We start from the raw sequence: 17917 nt of genomic DNA, 5'->3' as shown, positions 1-17917 counted from the left end.
GAGGTCTCCTTCAGTGCCTGAGTCCCCCACCAGCCCCCCTTCTTTGGTCTTCACTGTGACTTATTTAAGGTAATCTGTACAATCTCTGTCTATGTATTCAGTTTAGGTCCAGTGTCGGGTAGAATTGTGTTTTTGCAATCTATTCTGGTTGAGGAATGATAATATTCAATACTTTGGATTGGTGGATGAGGGGTGTGGAATTAAACCAGACAGTCAGACCATATTTGGTCTGTTGACTGAGCAAAGGAGGGGGATCCTGTGAGAGTCCATTAAAGGTGAGGAAGAACACATTCCCTTTGCATAAGACAAACCAGTCTTATACAAGAGAGTAGGAAGAGAAAGAGAGTAGCGAAAAAGAGAGAGAGAGAGAGAGAGAGAGAGAGAGAGAGAGAGAGAGAGAGAGAGAGAGAGAGAGAGAGAATGCCTCCGTTTTGCTAACCTCCCACCAAACTGACCCTCAGATTGGGCCACCCAGAACGACGGACGACTAAAGCAACACTTTTGCACATCTGCATGTTGATGTAGGCCTCTTTCAGGTGCAGTGATTCTGTCAGGAGTGCCCTCTGGTGCATTTAAAGGAGACATACAACTACAAAAGATAACATGAAGCCGCTAATTTAAAGGGAGAGAGTGAGAGTGAGAGTGAGTGTGTGAGAGAGAGAGAGAGAGAGAGAGAGAGAGAGAGAGAGAGAGAGAGAGAGAGAGAGAGAGAGAGAGAGAGAGAGAGAGAGAGAGAGAAAATAAAGAACAGACACAGATAGAGATAGAGAGGGACATCCTTTCAACAGAAACATCCCAGAGGACCCATCCCAGGCAGAAACTCATCGCTTACATAATTGGTCACAATGAGGTTATTTTTTTCTTATATTTTGGGTTTCTTTGTGTTTTGTTCTGAATTGGACCATGCTGCGTTATCCAGCAACATTTTCTTCCTCCAACAAACACACTGTTGTTTACCAGCTTTATTTTGGTCTGCCTGTGTGGTGCTTTCTCCCAGGACTCTGCCCTCAGGCTGGGGCCGGCATCTCATCTTCCGCTCGGAAATGGACATGAAAGCTGACTCACATGTAAATGAACACACATGGCTGCACACTCTGACAAATGGATAACTATTTATGGAAAGATTTTGCACGTGTTTATGCCAATGGCACTGGCACAAATGCCGTTGCCATTGGTATGTGGAACCTATATTGTAGGCAAATGATTTGACCCACTTTTATAAAACAGTGAAGGGTGAGAAAGACATCCTTGCTCTCTACCCAATGAGAGTAAAGATCATACTTACTAAAGACACAGCATATTGGTCCATGGCCACAGTAACTTTAGCCTAAGGCTAAGAAAGACTAGCTGACACTGCCTACTGAAACTTTTGATCATACTAAACTACTGAATTTTAGATCATACAGAAGTCTGCATTTACATCTACCATATTGACATATTTGGATGTAGGTCGTGTCCGGTGCTTTTATAAGACCCAAATAAAAAACTGTTTTGTGCAATGACACAACTGGGACCCATGAGAAGTGATGAATTTACTCATCTCTTTTTAAGAGTCAGAGGGACAGAGAGGCATAATGAGTGAGCATGCGCATGTCAAAGATGCAATTAAATGCATTAACCTTGGACACCCCCATTCTCCAAATCTATGTAGCCATCTAGTGGCTATTATTGGAAACATGAAAAACATTTACGCTAAAGTTTAAGCTATAGTGATGCGGAAAATCAATTCAATTCATACTTATTTTATTAATATAGGTTTTATAGGTTTAAAGGTTTTTCGAAACAAAGACAATTCAACAGATTTTTTTGGTAGTAAAATAATGGATACAAAAATAATCAAACAAAAACAAATTCTGTTATAATAAGTGAATCAATCCTGTGGGGCCAGCTTTGCTTTCTTGTGGCACACTGACGTTGGTTTTTCAATTTGATCTAGTTTCTCGTTTTTTATCTTCAACTTTGCCTTCTTAAGGGGCAGGCTAGCCTTCTTGTCATCTTCCAGCTTTATTGACGGCATTTCTTTCAGCTTCTGAAACTTTTTCAGGTCAGCGCAGAATAAAACCTAATAAAAAACAATCCACCTTATCATTTACAATGAAAGAGATATGATCAATTTAAATAAACCACCATAATAAATACCTACCGATTGTGCCCAGCCAGCATAAGGACCCCATAGCTGCCTGAAAAAATCCCCTGTATGAAATAAATGCATTGGATATTTATAGCATTTGTTTGCTCACTGGAAACTTTTTGAAACTGTTGAAAAAGGAGAATTCATGCTGACCAATGTCTCTGTTAACTTTGTCAGTAAGGGTCTTTTGTGTACTGCCGGCGGCACATTTGTAGTCCCGTTTAGCGATCTGCCAAATGTGTGTATCCACGGGAACAGCATCCGCCTTGTCAAGGGACATGAGACAGGCACAGTCGGCCACCTCAACAACGGGAGACACAAAGGAGAGATTCAGAGACATTTTAAGTAAATTAAGAACATCACAGAGACATACAAGGCAATTGATGATTGACCAGAAATTGTTTAATTACAATTAATACAACAATTAAATTGGTCAATTAGAAATTGACCAATAAAGTAATGGAAACAAATGGAAATGTTGGATAATTTATAACTCTTATAAAAAAAACAAGAGAAAATGTGGTCCTAGGAGCAGTTGGGGCGAAGAATTCTTCCACCAAAGTCTACTCTAAATAAGACCAGCTCTTTTCCTCGTACCTTGAGGCCCACACCAGGGAGAGACCGCAGAGAGTTCCGGGCCTGAAGATACGGAGTCCTCCTCAGACCCTGGAGCCAGTCAGGCCCGTGCTGCTCCAGGATTTGTTTGGCACTCTGCTGCAAAAACCGAGCCCTGTATCCAAAACCCAGATCCCTCAGCAGCGCCTCCACTTTGTCATCTGCCAGTCAAAAGAAAGAATACCGATTTAAAAATTGTGTTTTACACACATACACACATATACATACATAAATATACCAGAAAAAGTAGAAATATACCAGCAATGGCCGAGAGTGATGGGAAGTCATAATAGGTGGTCCCATCCAGCTCACACAGTGGCTTGCCCAGGGACCTGCACAAGTTATCCACCATGCCCTGGATGCGGGAAATGTGGTTGTTGGAGGTACAAATGAAGGAAAACAAACACTCAGTTGGGTTCTGGCGCAGCATTCGAATACCTAGGGGAAAGAAAATAAATTCATCACTTCACTACACACACTACCTCATATCATTTAAGCCTAAGGGAAAATATATAAGCTCTAGGAACTACTTGCCTGTGAAAATGTTGGATATATGTTTGAAGTGGGGGTCTGCCAGTCCCCATTCTCTATATAACTCTTCCAGGTTTACATCTAATTGGAAATAATCCACAAGCATCTCTTCCTCTCCTTCTTTCTTGACGGTCACCGGTACATCAATCTCTTCCTCCTTTATGTTTACTTTCCATCTTTTTTCTGACTTGTTAAGCTGCTGTGCAGGACCGTCCGCTTTTCTTTTCCTGTTATCGACCTCTTTATGAGCATCTTTATTATTATAGACGTGATACCACAGTCGATCATCTGTTTGTGTTAGCGTCCAGACTCTTCCCCCCATCACGCCCGTCCAGTGTCCATCTCCAGTCTCTCTCCAGCTGTGAGTTGAGAAGACAATTAAGTGTGTTGTTCTTTTGAATTACTGTGTAACGCTGTGCTATGCAGCTATGCATAGCATAGCTGTAACCTAACCGAACAAACCAAGAATGACAAACCTACCGGAAGGTTTGTCCACAACCCAAAGTAAGATCCAACCTGAGTTGAGACCTAGTACAAGCCATTGATGCCCAGGCTGCTCCCCCTACAGAGAGCCTTGCGTGTTTGGCCATGGTCGCGATGATGCTCATTCAACGATTCATACGCATTCCAGACTAGATAACTGTGTAATTATAGGTATTACAATTTTTAAAGGTTGGTTGGAAGTTCGTGGTCAATCATTTAAGTACATCAGACAATCTAGCCAATACATTTTGTTTACAGTCGGGTTAAAGGTATCAAAAATGATGGACAAAAACGTTTCGCGGTGTCATATGCGTTGATACTGATGGCCAACCAAAACCTTGCAATGGGTTTGTGTCTTTTTGACTGAAGTGTAACTCCTTGTAACGATGTTCAGTGTACGAATGATTTTAGAAATTATATTCAGTGGAAATTTTCCTTGTAAAATTGTTCGATGGATAAGACGCAATGTTTTGATGGCTCTTGTAACATCTCTGGATCTGACGCAACATTACACACGTTATGATTTGGTCCCTCCCCTATTGATGTCAACACAACTTTTGATTGGATCCTTCAGTAAAACTGCGCAACCCAGTTCCTTGGCTATTGGTAAATGCATTACCAAAAAACACCATGATTGGTCAATTTAATTGCATCATCGTCTTTCCCCTAGTGGTGGAGGAAGTGACCCAACTGGGCGGTAAAGGGCTTTAGTGGCGTGTCGGTCTGGCTGTAGTGTGTGGTAGGTGTGTGCGCTGAAAAATGGCGGATACAGTGACACTTTTCACTTCCATTGGGCTCAGTGAACAAAAAGCTAAAGAAACATTGAAAAACGAAGCACTTACTTCTGCTCTTAAGGATGCAATTGCCCAGGTAATCCATACTTCGAACTGTCAGACATGGATTTAATGTTCTCTCCACCGCACGTTTCTGGTCAGATGCAATGTTGCCCTGTGCTCTTTTGGTTTTACGTTTTGATATAAATTGCATGTCATGGAATGTTGTTGCGGTTAAGGCAATCTGATAGTATAATTTTAATCAGATGTGCTTTTTAAAACAAAATCGATATCACAGAGCATATTCTCACTTTCATTTTGGCCGTTGTTCCTGTAGATCCACGACCTTTGTGTCGACACTTTCTGAGCAACTATAACAGCTACATATTTTCCCATTTGTCTAAAGTTACTTTTCCTTTTTTTTCATCGTATGTATACTATGACAAGAGTATAATGACTATATACTCTTATACACTGGCAGCTAAACATGTGTTTTACTACTTTTTCTATTATTTCTCCCCTTGAATCAACTTTTTTTCAATTACAATAGGCCCAGGTTGTCAATGGAGCCACAGGAGTGGACAAAGCCATGGGAACAATGCTGTACAGCATGGTATCCCGTCTCAAAGATACCAAACGCCTGACATTTCTCGCAGACCACATTGCCCGGCACAAAATATGCACAGAACTTCAACTAGCTGGTAATAACAATGACATTATCATCATAACGAAAAATGACATTGGGTATTCCCACTTCCGTTTTTCACATTTTCATTAGTCAGACTAGAAGATTTTTACAAAACATACTAATTATAAAAAGACATGGTCATCACAGATTAAAGTGATGCCCAATCACAATCCCACTTGTTGATAGACTGCCGACATTATCCAGTTGCCGCTTCCCAAACTTCAGTATCATGTTCAGGAATCGTTAGGTATTACTCGTAAATGTCTCAAATGTTTGTGGCAAATCTGGCTACAAGTCTTCTAGTGTGTTCCCTTGGTGATAAGGAACATTTGATAACTTGATAGGTCTTCGGTCCAGATAAAGTATTGCATACAGAACGTTGACTCACTTTAATGTTTGCATAGTTATAAACTCACAGACAACTAACCTGCTCTTGTCGTGTCCTAGCTGCTCTTGAGTTTGTGAAGAACCATCCTCAGGACCCCATCAACCAGGCAGAGTTTGAGAATGTCTGCGGCGTGGGTGTGGTGATCACCCCCGAGCAGATCGAGGAAGCGGTAAATAGCCAGACTTCCAGGGATACCCAGGTATTTATTAGCCTTGCTTTGTGATGTATCACTGCATTCTTCTCAGGTGGAAGTGGTGATCAACAAACACAAGGAACTACTGCTAAAGGAGCGGTATCGCTACAACATGGGGCTGCTCATGGGTATGCTTTCAGACTCATTCTAGATAAAAATAAAGTGTATGTTTAAATTACTTGTAAACCACTTAAAAAAGGCGGCATCAACAATCTTTGTACCCCCCTTCAGGAGAATCACGCGCTGCTCTTAAGTGGGCGGATGGAAAGATCATCAAGAATGAGGTGGACGTGCAGGTGTGTTTCAGAAAGGATTGTTCACCAGTAGCAATGTGGGAACTTTAATTCTGTATTTGACTACATTCGGTGCTTGTGTAAACCTTAATAAATGCATTTCTTGTTCTGGTAGGTTCTACACCTATTGGGCGCCAAAACAGAGGCTGACCTAGAAAAGAAGACCAAGGTTAGCCCACGCATTATGAACTGGAGGATGATGAAAACCCTATTTCACTGTCACCCGTGGGTAACCTCTCGTCTTTCTCATGCAGCCCCAGAAAGCGAAAACCTCGGAGAGTGAGGTGAAGGCAAAGAAAGAAGAGGTGGCCGTCAATGGTGAGGTCAAGTTTTCCTTAAGGACAAATAAATGTGTTGCTTGTATATGAAGAAGAGAGTTTAATCTGTCATTCGTCGTTAGGCGAGGTCCAGTCTGAAGGGAAATCTCTAATGGAGCAACTGAGGGGAGAGGCGCTGAAGTTCCATAAAACTGGTTAACCTTTTCTACTTCATTACTTTTAAATTACATCTCTGACTCTGTTGTCCATTGTTCCCCAGACCCCTTTGTTGGGGTCAGGGTTGGTCCATATGTTAACCTCTCACTCCAATCTTGTTCCTGCAGGAGAGAACTATAAGACGGAGGGCTATGTGGTTACGCCAAATACCATGGACCTGCTTAAAAAGCACATGGAGATTACCGGTGGACAGGTGAAACTCACAACTTTTTGTAATGTTTAGAAAATGTCATATTATACTAGGTGACAGTACTTTGGTTATTATTTTGTACTAGGTCCTATCCAATCTGTTTGTGAAATATATTGATTTATGGATTTTTATCACTTGTATCATATTTTTCATTTTGTTTGATTTCAAGATTCGTACCCGCTTCCCTCCTGAGCCTAACGGTATCCTCCACATTGGACACGCCAAAGCCATCAACTTCAATTTTGGTTATGCAAAGGTACCACGTCCTGTCTAGACCCGGTTTGCTGGCATGCTATGTTTGTCGTCTTGTGTCTATAATGTAATTTCTCTCCTTTTGCAGGCCAACGACGGGATTTGTTTCCTGAGGTATGATGACACAAACCCAGAAAAGGAGGAAGAGAAGTACTTCACTGCCATCAAGGACATGGTGGGGTGGCTCGGTGAGTCTGTGTTTGTTGAGCTGAGCTCTTTTTCAAATTGTTATATATGCCATGCCTTTTAAAAAAATTTAAACGGTGACCCTTAATGTTGCGTGTCTCGTAGGTTACGAACCATACCAAATCACCCACGCATCGGACAACTTCCAGCGCCTTTATGACCTCGCGGTGGACCTGGTCCGTAGGTAGGTCAAACCGTGGTGGTGGTGGTGTGCCAGTGGGGGATGCTCTTCAGGTATACTGGTAGAATAGGTCAGCATCCTTCCTCTGTACTCCTTCAGAGGTCACGCCTATGTGTGCCACCAGCGGGGGGAGGAGCTGAAGGGCCACAACGCCCCCCCGTCCCCATGGAGAGAGCGCCCCATGGAGGAGTCGCTGGTTTTGTTCCAGAGGATGAAGAAAGGGCTGTTCGCCGAGGGCGAGGCGACACTGAGGATGAAGATGGTCATGGAAGACGGGAAGATGGATCCTGTTGCCTACCGTATTAAATACACCCCACATCATCGGACAGGAGATGCATGGTACATATATTGTTCTTGTTTAACGATCATCTTTTCTGTTTATCTTCGGTGCAACAAAACCTAATTTGCAAATTATGCCAATAACTTTCCTTTCACACTCCTCCAGGTGTATCTACCCAACCTACGACTACACTCATTGCTTGTGTGACTCTATTGAGAATATCACACATTCACTTTGTACCAAGGAGTTCCAGGCAAGGTATGCAGTGTGACACTTGTAAGGTTGGCGAGTGACCATCCATTTATTCATGATTCAATTTTTTTGGCTTATCCATTGTTTGTTGTTCATTTTTAGACGGTCCTCGTATTTCTGGCTATGCAATGCTCTGGATGTTTACTGCCCAGTGCAGTGGGAATACGGACGGTTGAACCTCACCTACACTGTCGTATCCAAGAGGAAAATCATCAAGTTGGTAGAGACAGGAGTTGTCAGGTAAGATGCCTTTCAACCCTTATAAACCCTTAATAAAATACATATATAAATATCCAAACACACCTTATATCTGCATAACTAGATTTTAATTATTACTCGTAACTTAGTTTACACCTTCTATACGTATGGTTACACATTGTTTTACACTATGTATTTCAGTGTGGGTATTGAATGCGTGGGAAAGGTGTTGAATTGTGATTGGTCCACTCTTCATGTTCGTCCATGCTTTTTACTCTAGAGACTGGGATGATCCTCGCCTCTTCACACTTACCGCACTGAGGAGGAGAGGTTTTCCGTCTGTGGCCATCAACAACTTCTGTGCCAGGGTATGCAGATAGAAAGCACCATGGGGAAACGAATGGGGTCCTCACAAATGAATTGCCACGTTCCTTAACCAGTTTATATTGCAGGTGGGAGTAACGGTTGCCCAGGTCACCATGGAGCCCCACCTGCTCGAGGCCTGTGTGAGAGATGTCCTGAACGACACGGCACCGAGGGCCATGGCCGTCCTGGAACCCCTGAAAGTCACCATCACCAACCGCTCCGCAGACTTAAAGGTATGGATGGGCTGAGGAATACCTTCCTATGGATTTTCTTTTTTTTCTTTGGCTTTACCTGGCTATTTTGGGAGAAAATCTGAACGTAAAATGTCATGGAGTGTTCAGTTAACCATAGTTACAAATAGTTGGATGATTAATCTCCCTTTTTTTCAGTCCGATGTCCAAGTTCCAAACTTCCCTGCCGATGAGGCTAAAGGCAGCCATGTGGTTCCATTTACAAACATTGTCTTCATTGAACAGAGTGACTTCAGAGAGGTCAGAGAAAAACCGTGTTGTGTACACTTCGAACTCACTACAATTACTATTTTATTTGTGTAACTAGGATTTTGATGGATGACTTGCACCTCTTGCGTTTAGGTAATGGAAAAGGGCTACAAGCGTTTGACTCCAGACCAGCCAGTAGGCCTGAGACATGCTGGCTATGTCATCACTGTGCAAAAGGTCATCAAGGTGAGTCTTTTGGTTAGCCTTTATTGCAATTGCAATCTCAATGGGCTTCACATGCCCACATTTGACCACCATCCAACTGTTAAGCAAAAAGCAGGAACAAAAGAGAGAAAGACTTTCAAGGGATGGTTTGGAGGCGTTGATTAGGGCAATACTAATTATAATGAAGCCAAACAACAAACAAAAATATATTTAACTATAAATAAAAAAAATGGGTAAGACTAAATGGTTAAACCTTTTGACAAAGCCAAAATGAAATAACTGTAGAATTGTTATTGTTTCCTTTTTGCTGTGCCACTGTTTTATTCTAACCCTACCAATTATGCACCACCCTTGCTAGGATGCTCAAGGTAAAGTGGTAGAGTTGGAGGTGAGCTGCTGTGTTTCAACTGAAGCTAAAGAGAAACCCAAGGCTTTCATCCATTGGGTCAGCCAGCCCCTCAAGTGTGAAGTGCGCCTCTATGAAAGGCTGTAAGTCCTATAAATGACACAACAACACACACGCGCACACGCACGTGTGCAGGTTTGAATAACTGGTGGCGCCTATCTTGTAGGTTCTTGCACAAAAATCCAGAGGATCCGTCTGAAGTTCCTGGGGGATTCCTGAGTGACATCAACCCTGTAAGTATGGGTATTGTGATGCAGACAAGGGGACATAGTTGGTAAAATCGGATTCTGTAACCTTTTCTATTAACATTATTTTGCTTTCACTCAGCATTCTATGGAGGTGATCGACAGTGCCTTGGTTGACCGCTCAGTCGCAGGAGCAAAGGTTTTAGACAGATTCCAGTTTGAGAGGATGGGATACTTCTCCCTGGACCCTGACAGCACAGCTGACAAGGTATTGTGGGAATTCCTCTGTTTGATATTCAAGGACTTCATATTCAAGTGTTACATTTTTGCTATACTGGTTTCTGCTAATACAACTGTTAATATTAGCTGTTCATTTTTACTATTTTTTTTACTTTTAAAATCAGTGTTCACCACCAAGACATCTGATCGTAACATGTACATGAACTGTGAGTAATGTAAAGATGTGTGTTGGTTCCAGCTGGTGTTCAACCGAACGGTCACCCTGAAGGAAGATCCTGGGAAGATCTAATGGACTGAGATCTTGTTGCACATCCTGCTTCCTGTCGGCCAGCAAAAACCTCTCCTTTCTAGGCTTGTTTGCATCATTCATGTTGGAACATCAACTGAAACTTAATTATATGTCATATGACCAGCCTAATTCTAACTACATATTGTTGTATTTATTAGTGGGTATATTTCTTAACTGTTTCAAAAGTTACATAATGCAATTTTAAATTTTACTTTCCGGACTGGAAAAGCATTATGCATTTGGAAGTTAGCCTCACACAAGTGACCAGAAGCATTTTTCCATCTGCTGCAAGGATATTAATTTATTTTTCTATTCTGTTAAATGAATTTACCTTTTTATCACAGTAAGGGTATCCTTCAAGTTTCAAGATGTTTAATCATGTTGGTGCTCTTAAATGCATTATGGTTTTCTAACTAGGGTGCTGTCAAATACAGTAACCTGTGTTTTTGTAGCATTTGAAAGGTCGCACAAGTGTCAATTTAAAAAAAGACCTCAAATAAAAGAAGCTGACGGATGCATTAATTATTTTAGTAGTCTCAGCATTATTATTTCTTCAGTTAATTAATACACACTCATGGGTTGACTACTCAGTGAAGTTCCCAACAGTGAAGTGCGTGATAATTAACCAAACAGTCTGTAGTCACATAAACGCCACATCTCCTCTGGACGACCTTAAAGACCCATAAGCCACTGAACCACTGAGTATCCATTCTTCCACTTCTTGTTTAAGGCAGACTGGAGTCTTCGTTAATCGTTGACAACATTACCACGGGTTTGCTGTATAATGCCCCATTTAAACACACACCCGTAAGTGCTTGTTGTCGCGATAGAAACATGGGGTAAAAATCGCGACAACAACACTGAGCTCTGAAACGCATCCCCATTGGTCTAAATATACTGTCAGACACAGTAAGATGGCGCCGAGCGAAATATGAGTGTTCAAGACAAGAAAATATAGGCTATTTTCTAATTCAACGATTAAAAAAAGGCATCAACAACCAAATACGCATACGTTTGTGATTATTTATACCCTTGCTTTCTGGAAAAAGAAGAAAGACTTTCAAGGAGAGAAGCAGGCAGCCCGGTTCAGGAAGAGAGGTAGCTAACGTTAGCTCCCCAGCAACCGACGCTACCGGGACTTGATTAGCTCTTTAGTTCAGTCCCTCCTCTGAACCGCACACTGAAACGCATTGTATGTTGCAGTGAGCACATGCTTCTCGTGTTGCATTCACTATCTTGATGTTGTTTGCATTCAACAGCACGTGGCTACTTAGTTAGCCATCTACCTTTCATTAGCTTGTTCTGCAGCTGTCAAACAGCGAGCGAGCAAAGTCTGCCTTTCACCATATCATTATGTCGTGCATCTAACGACGATCCCTCTCGTAGTGTTGACTAATATATGTCCATACGGTCTGAAGCCCATTCTGCTCCTGGAATACGGTTGTCCCATTCAGAAGGGAACCGCGCTTTTGCTCAAGCTCATATACGGATAACTAAATTTAACCCTTTCCTAATGCTCTCGGTGTTACATTGTAGATGGATGAAGTTTAATAAGTAAACACGCAGCCGTTACACTTAGTTATTGTAAAAATAATGGCCGTATTTTAGCACATTCATTACTTGCTTTGCTCTTCGAATCAGATAACTGGATATAATTTGAAACATAGTTAGACTGAATCTACATTCTCTTTGTACATGTTATTTTGCAGTTGGTTTGTCAGTAAACTTGCTGAGCAGTGATGAATAACTCTCTCGATGGCTCCGGCTCCTATGAGGAGCTGGTGAGGCAGAAAGCCCGCAGTGTTCCCCAACACCGTATGAAAGAGTTTCTGGAGTCTTTGGCCAACAAGGGACCGGATGCACTGCAGGAGTTCAGCCAGCAAGGGGGCGATGCCACGACCACGACAGCCACCATGGTCTACCAACAAGAAACAAACTGCATTTACACCGACAGTACAGAGGTGGCAGGTTCCTTGCTGGAACTGGCTTGCCCGGTAAAAAAATCCCATTTGTTTTACTTTGTGTGCAGGCACTTATATTTTGAATTGCATGGGAGCTTTCTGACAGTTTGTGACAATGCAGGTTCAAGTGCAGGTCCAGCCCCAGCAACAGCAGATTCAGGAGTCCGCAGTACAGCAGCAGTCTGTACAGGTGAATGCTGAGCATCAGATAGTTCAAGTAAGTGTCTTCCTCATCCTTTACTTTTTTGAAAACCAATGTCTCTTTAGGGCATTTATATACTTTCAAAGCTCACTCCAGTGCTCCTCCTCTCAGGTGCAGATTCAGGGTCAACAGCAGCAGATGCTTGGCCAGGTTCTTCAGGTGCCCTCAGGCTCCCATCAACAGCTACAGGGACTGACCACTGCCCAGCTCATTCAGCCTGGAGACCTTACAGAGGAACAGCACCAGCAGGTATCATCAACCCCGTACTAATGGCTCTGCAATGTTAACTCATGATTTTACAGCTTTCTATAACAAAACATGTGGGACATCAGGGAATTATTTAAACCTTATTTGAGGGTCTAACGTAAAGTAGCTGAAATGCTTTATGCGATATAAATGCAGTGAATTCTTCCTTCCTCCCTTGATTGTCTCATGCTTCAGCTTCAAGCTCAGCTGGTGGCAGCCGTGGCGGGAGGGCAGCAGATCCAGATTCAGACAGTGGGGGCGCTATCTCCCTCCCAGCTGGATAATACTGAGAGGAGAGTGCTTGGATCCGCTGCTGCCCACGGAGTCGGAGTACTGCAGCCAGCCAAAAAGCGCAAGGTGGACATGCCCATCACAGTGTCCTATGCCCTGCCCGGTCAGCAGTTAGCCACCGTCTTGGCTATCCCACAGGGCCAGGGCCAGCAGCAGAGCTATGTGTCCCTGCGGCCAGACCTCCTAACGTTGGACAGCTCCCACCTCTACAGCGCCACCGGCACCATCACTAGTCCGACGGGGGAGACGTGGACCATCCCTGTCTACTCGGCCCCTTCTGGCCCCGGGGGCCGGGATCAAGTCACGCACATCGCCATTCCCCAGGAGGCCTATGGAACCGTGCAGGTCACGGGAGCAAACACTACTACGATGGCCACAATGCCAACACAAATCACAATTGAAAATGACAAGCTCAAGCTGTCGGCCAGTCAGAGCCAAACGGCGCAGGCGGTCTCCAGCATAACGACATCTGGGATTATGGGGAGCCAGGAGGAGGTGGTGCATACGCTGGCTGCCAACACGCTGTTCCCTGCCCAGTTGATGAATGGCAATATCCACATCCCAGTAGCGGTGCAGGGCTACCCCAACACCACACAGTCCCTTATCTGGGACCCGCAGCAGCAAGTGTTGCACACACAGGGACTGCCGGGCCAGGACACACAACAACTACAGGCAAGGAAACGCTCAGTCTTCTACTCATGTGGGTCTGGCAGCCACACATTGTCACTCCTGTCTTCTTCGCTGTAGTATTTCACTACAGATCTCCTGGATTGTTGGCTAAGATGCAACCTTCTTGCTGGGATATGGTAGAAAAGTGCTGTGTGTTTTTCTTCAGGGTCAGACAATCTCAGTCACAGAGGTGGACGGCCAAGGGCAGCATCAGGTGCAGGTCCAAGAGCTGCTGCTCCCCGCCTCTCTGAAGCCAGAAGAGGGCTGGGAGGTGTGGCGGCTCTGGGCTCAGAGAAAAAACGCAGAGATGGACAAAGCGGAGGCAAATAAGCTTGCACCTATTGGGCGTGAGTGTCCATGCATAGATATTAATTACCATGCATACAGACTATTGAATACCAGGGTTATTGGCTAAATATTGATAGAAAGGTTGGCTTCCTTTCACATTGTCTATTTGTGTAATAAGCACACATGCACATTGTTCCTGTAAATAGACGAAGGATCGTTCTTATAGGTGGCCCATTTCCTAACTAAGAGGAATGACTGATGGTCCTGTCGATGTGTAGGTCGCCAGGCGCTGCGCTTCCAGGAGGACTTGGTGTCTTCCGCGGTGGCCGAGCTCAGCATGGCTCTGTCGCTGATGACGCAGGAGACCCGCGGGCTTGAGGGAGAGACGTACGAAGCCGACGTCCTCTACTATGTCTTCCTCTGCATACAGAAAGTGAGTTCCTTAGTCGTACACACACAGTTGTTGGCTATATTTAAAACACTGATCCCTTTTTTCTCTCCAATCCTTCTTTTTGAATATTGTGGCATAGATGGTTAAAGGACTGGTCTTGTATACAGGAGACCCTCCATTCAAAACACATTACCGGTTTGCAACAACAAGTAAACACTAATAGCAAATGGCCTGTCCAATACAATGTCGTAGGTAGCTTAGTTAACTTGAGTGGCTGCACACATTTGTTTTTCAAACTTCTCAGTATTTCTTTCCATGTTGTTATGTTATCTTCTATTTTAGGATGAGATGATCATACACCAAAGGGTGTAGTAACAGACAAGACACGATGTCCAGATTTGTCTGGTGTCTGTGCTGCTGGTACAACCTCTGCATGAACCGGCACAGACCCTCCGGCTCATTACTCTTCCTGGTTTTGTTCTGTCTTCCCAGTATTTGTTTGATAATGGTCGTGTGGATGACGTTTTCTCAGACTCGTACTACACTCGCTTCGCTCAAAGTCTGCACCAGATACTCGAGCCATGGAGACCGACGGTGCACCCATTAGGTGAGGGAGCCGAAGGATCTATGAAAGGATCATAGATGAGCCACAAACCGTACACTGCATCCCACTACCATCTCCTTAAATCATTCATTTAAGTAGTACATCTTTTATTTTAATTACAGGCAGAGACATGCTGATTGAATCTGTGGGGTTATTTAGCAGCTGCTGTTAGCAACTACTGCGACCAAAGACCATTTCAATTGAACTGATCACTAGACAACGTATTCATTTCAATAGTTCATTAGTTTGATCGATGTCTGTCGGCCAGGATTGAAGACCCTTGTCATGCCTGCCTCCTTCAGGCTACGTCATCCCAAGTCATGTGACGGAGGAGATGCTGTGGGAGTGTAAACAACTAGGAGCACATTCTCCCTCGACATTACTCACAACGCTAATGTTCTTTAACACTAAGTAAGTCTCACACACAAACACACGCACACACAGACATACACACACTCTTGGGGTTTCACAGAACAATCTATCATCTAATCGATCGTCGGTTGTCTTAGCACAGTGCATTAATAAACGGTGGCAATGCAGATTCTACAGCCTATCGTCTACCTCTCCATGTCGACATAGTGTTTTTTTCCGAATGCCTCGACACCTCTTGAATTGTTTCCAAATGGAAGAGACGCCTATACAAAAACCACAGTGCTGAGCGTCTTTTTCCCAGAGTGCTTTGGTCTTTTTGTGTGGCTGCTCCAGGCGCTTCAGGTTGATGGTCTCTGCATTTTTCAGAATCGTGATGCTGTCAACACTTTTGCAAACCTTTTACCCCCAGTCACTCAATCATAGATTACAGATCAGAGAACTATCAAACAAACATTAAGTAAATTAAAGAGAAGGTTGATACAAATAAATGATAGAACGATGATAGTTCTATTTGAGACCTTTTTTTGAGAATGTATCATTGTCACACTTTTTGGGAGTAGTTGAAGACTACTCAAATGCAGCAGTTGTGAATGCCCTAAGACCCACACACACTACTCTATGCTTTCTAAACCATTTTGTTTTACCTCGTCACCATCTCTGCCCAGGTATTTCCACCTGACGACAGTGGAACAGCATCTTAAGGTGGCCTTCTCCAAGGTGCTGAGGCACACCCGAAAGAGTCCCAACAACCCCAAAGACAAGAGCACCAGCATCCGATACCTGAAGGCCACTGAGAGGTTAATCGGGCAGAAAGGTGAGCCTCCACTCAGTGGAGGTTGTGTGCAGCCTTAAGTAGACAGGGCCCTGACATCATCATCTGCTGTGGCGGCTGACGGCACGTCTCAATGTCTGTGTTGCAGTGACGGATGACATGTACTCTGAGCAGCTGGAGGACCCAGAGAGCCCGCTACGCTGTCCCATCAAGCTATATGACTTCTACCTCTTCAAATGGTGATTATGTGGACTAAAAGGACACAACGTAACCGGGGCCGGAGTCATCCATTGTACGTTGTGAATGTCGCTCTGATTTAAATCTCTTCTTTCCTTTCTTGCTGTCTCTCTTCAGTCCACAAAGCGCTAAGGGCCGCAACGACACTTTCTACCTGACGCCTGAGCCTGTAGTGGCACCCAACAGCCCCATCTGGTACTCCACCCAGCCCATCGTCAGAGAGCAGCTGGAGCACATGCTCGCCCGCATCCTGGTCGTCCGGGAGATCCAGGAAGCCATCACAATGATCGTCAACTTTCAATAAGGAAACGTGGCCATCACAATACACCACTGACTCATGAACATGGACATCGTTTGTTATCACCCTGTCTGCATATCCTGATGCACTTGTGGACCATGCAGACGGAGAACGCAGCTTGCAGGTTCTGCCTTTCTTTTGGGCATAACCCTGCAGTCCCGATTCCTCCTGAATTTTCTTTGCCAAAGGATGCAGTATTGCTAATCTTCATTTAATGCGTTTTTTATTGGACCTGAACTCATTAATTTAAATCCGTAATAACTGTTGGTTACCAATGGTCTGGAATTATTGTTTTCTTAGTTTTTTATCTGTAATATTGCGTACATAATTTCACTTGTTTGCCTGTTCCATGCTGCTTTTGATCTGTTCATCCACGTTCTACATGTTCTATCCTTTTTTAATTGTTCACTTCGTTCACACCCCTGCCTTGCTCATCGTTCTGTCACAGCAAATGCCTCGGCCGTGTATGGGCTGAACCAAGTAGCCATGTGTAGGTTGTACGCCCTCTCGAGGATGCCCTGATTCTCTGTTAGCCGACTCGGCCTGCAAACCGTAAACTGTCCCCTACATCCAGAAGGGTTGAACTCTGCCGACTTGTTCCTTCGGATCAATTCCCCCGAGGTCATGGCACTACTTGGCATCTAATGTCTCCCATTTACATTTACATTTCGGGCATTTAGCAGACGCTTTTATCCAAAGCGACTTACAATAAGTACATTTGAAGTGAAACAATATATCGCTGTCTCCCAAGACATGGACTTCCTTGCAACAACCTGCACTTACGTAGCGCTGCCACAGAGAGGACCTCCAGCACAGCAGGGAACAGACAGACTGTTTCTGTATCTCCTGCCTCAAGACCCAAGACCTTTCTGTCAGAGGGGTCCATTGTATCATAACGGTTGATAACTCTGCAAGTGAAGAAAAAGACTCAAAGACTTCAAATAACTTAGCGCTCATTGTTCTATAATGTATGATATTCAAACAACCTTTGTGTACTGTAATAAGTCATCTAAGGAGAATGGTAGTGCCTGTGTTTTGAAACATGACCTTTTTGTACAGCCGCTATACTGGGAGTTTCTATTTTGTCCGTTATGTGATAGTGATAAACATAATTACGATACAAACGTGAACAAAGAAAAAAAAAATCACGTTTATATCTGGCAAAGTAGAAAGATTATAAAAATGTAAGTTTTAGAATAGTATAGCAGTCAGCTTTCCCACAGTTCTGGTCGTATATCCACACATCAGAAACCAGTTTGACAGGATGAACAGGTTCCATGCACAATGCTGTAGCTCAATGGTTATTA

The 17917-nt window shown here is 43.7% G+C and overlaps 3 protein-coding genes across 6 annotated transcripts; 2 read left to right on the top strand and 1 right to left on the bottom strand.

The window, feature by feature from the left end:
- Nucleotides 1–1722: 1722 nt before the first annotated feature.
- On the bottom strand, nucleotides 1723–4263 carry ogg1 (8-oxoguanine DNA glycosylase). The gene is made up of 7 exons (XM_030351295.1): nucleotides 3758–4263; nucleotides 3281–3636; nucleotides 3005–3184; nucleotides 2729–2907; nucleotides 2285–2432; nucleotides 2144–2193; nucleotides 1723–2062 (listed from the first exon to the last, which is right to left on the bottom strand). The coding sequence occupies exons 1-7, from the start codon at nucleotides 3883–3885 to the stop codon at nucleotides 1871–1873; spliced, it is 1233 nt and encodes a 410-aa protein (XP_030207155.1). The 5' UTR covers nucleotides 3886–4263; the 3' UTR covers nucleotides 1723–1870.
- Nucleotides 4264–4354: 91 nt separating this feature from the next.
- Nucleotides 4355–10804, top strand: qars1 (glutaminyl-tRNA synthetase 1). The gene is made up of 23 exons (XM_030351252.1): nucleotides 4355–4630; nucleotides 5084–5234; nucleotides 5669–5778; nucleotides 5855–5930; nucleotides 6034–6098; nucleotides 6211–6264; nucleotides 6350–6413; nucleotides 6496–6567; nucleotides 6697–6782; nucleotides 6949–7035; nucleotides 7120–7219; nucleotides 7323–7401; nucleotides 7498–7737; nucleotides 7844–7936; nucleotides 8033–8170; nucleotides 8409–8496; nucleotides 8581–8727; nucleotides 8884–8985; nucleotides 9088–9180; nucleotides 9518–9648; nucleotides 9732–9798; nucleotides 9893–10018; nucleotides 10229–10804. The coding sequence occupies exons 1-23, from the start codon at nucleotides 4520–4522 to the stop codon at nucleotides 10277–10279; spliced, it is 2331 nt and encodes a 776-aa protein (XP_030207112.1). The 5' UTR covers nucleotides 4355–4519; the 3' UTR covers nucleotides 10280–10804.
- A 267-nt stretch (nucleotides 10805–11071) lies between these two features.
- Nucleotides 11072–17671, top strand: LOC115540181 (glutamine-rich protein 1). 4 transcript variants are annotated; one of them, XM_030351282.1, is made up of 12 exons: nucleotides 11072–11377; nucleotides 11989–12273; nucleotides 12362–12457; nucleotides 12554–12691; nucleotides 12884–13651; nucleotides 13815–13995; nucleotides 14215–14369; nucleotides 14820–14934; nucleotides 15234–15342; nucleotides 15969–16117; nucleotides 16224–16314; nucleotides 16430–17671. In XM_030351282.1, the coding sequence occupies exons 2-12, from the start codon at nucleotides 12019–12021 to the stop codon at nucleotides 16614–16616; spliced, it is 2244 nt and encodes a 747-aa protein (XP_030207142.1). In that variant the 5' UTR covers nucleotides 11072–11377; nucleotides 11989–12018; the 3' UTR covers nucleotides 16617–17671. The 4 variants fall into 4 exon arrangements, 3 of the variants coding, with proteins under 3 accessions (XP_030207142.1, XP_030207123.1, XP_030207131.1); XM_030351263.1 differs by having other exon boundaries at nucleotides 12539–12691; XR_003976131.1 differs by lacking the exon at nucleotides 16430–17671 and having other exon boundaries at nucleotides 12539–12691; nucleotides 15200–15342.
- Nucleotides 17672–17917: the final 246 nt, after the last annotated feature.

This window comes from Gadus morhua, chromosome 1 (assembly GCF_902167405.1).
Source record: "Gadus morhua chromosome 1, gadMor3.0, whole genome shotgun sequence".
NCBI lineage: Eukaryota > Metazoa > Chordata > Actinopteri > Gadiformes > Gadidae > Gadus > Gadus morhua.
Note: the sequence above shows the minus strand (reverse complement) of the source record. Positions and strands in the feature narration are given on the sequence as shown.

What these genes read in the sequence shown, in the direction of transcription:
- ogg1 (XM_030351295.1), bottom strand. Translation starts at nt 3,885, where the DNA reads ATGAGCATCATCGCGACCATGGCCAAACACGCAAGGCTCTCTGTAGGG. An exon ending in TCCCTGGTGTGGGCCTCAAG is followed by an intron (nt 2,433 to 2,728) that starts GTACGAGGAAAA and finishes CCCGTTGTTGAG; the next exon opens with GTGGCCGACTGTGCCTGTCT. An exon ending in ATGCTGGCTGGGCACAATCG is followed by an intron (nt 2,063 to 2,143) that starts GTAGGTATTTAT and finishes GTTTTTTATTAG; the next exon opens with GTTTTATTCTGCGCTGACCT.
- qars1 (XM_030351252.1), top strand. Translation starts at nt 4,520, where the DNA reads ATGGCGGATACAGTGACACTTTTCACTTCCATTGGGCTCAGTGAACAA. An exon ending in CCGAGCAGATCGAGGAAGCG is followed by an intron (nt 5,779 to 5,854) that starts GTAAATAGCCAG and finishes CATTCTTCTCAG; the next exon opens with GTGGAAGTGGTGATCAACAA. An exon ending in GTGCGCCTCTATGAAAGGCT is followed by an intron (nt 9,649 to 9,731) that starts GTAAGTCCTATA and finishes CCTATCTTGTAG; the next exon opens with GTTCTTGCACAAAAATCCAG.
- LOC115540181 (XM_030351263.1), top strand. Translation starts at nt 12,019, where the DNA reads ATGAATAACTCTCTCGATGGCTCCGGCTCCTATGAGGAGCTGGTGAGG. An exon ending in TCTTCCTCTGCATACAGAAA is followed by an intron (nt 14,370 to 14,819) that starts GTGAGTTCCTTA and finishes CTGTCTTCCCAG; the next exon opens with TATTTGTTTGATAATGGTCG. An exon ending in CTAATGTTCTTTAACACTAA is followed by an intron (nt 15,343 to 15,968) that starts GTAAGTCTCACA and finishes ATCTCTGCCCAG; the next exon opens with GTATTTCCACCTGACGACAG.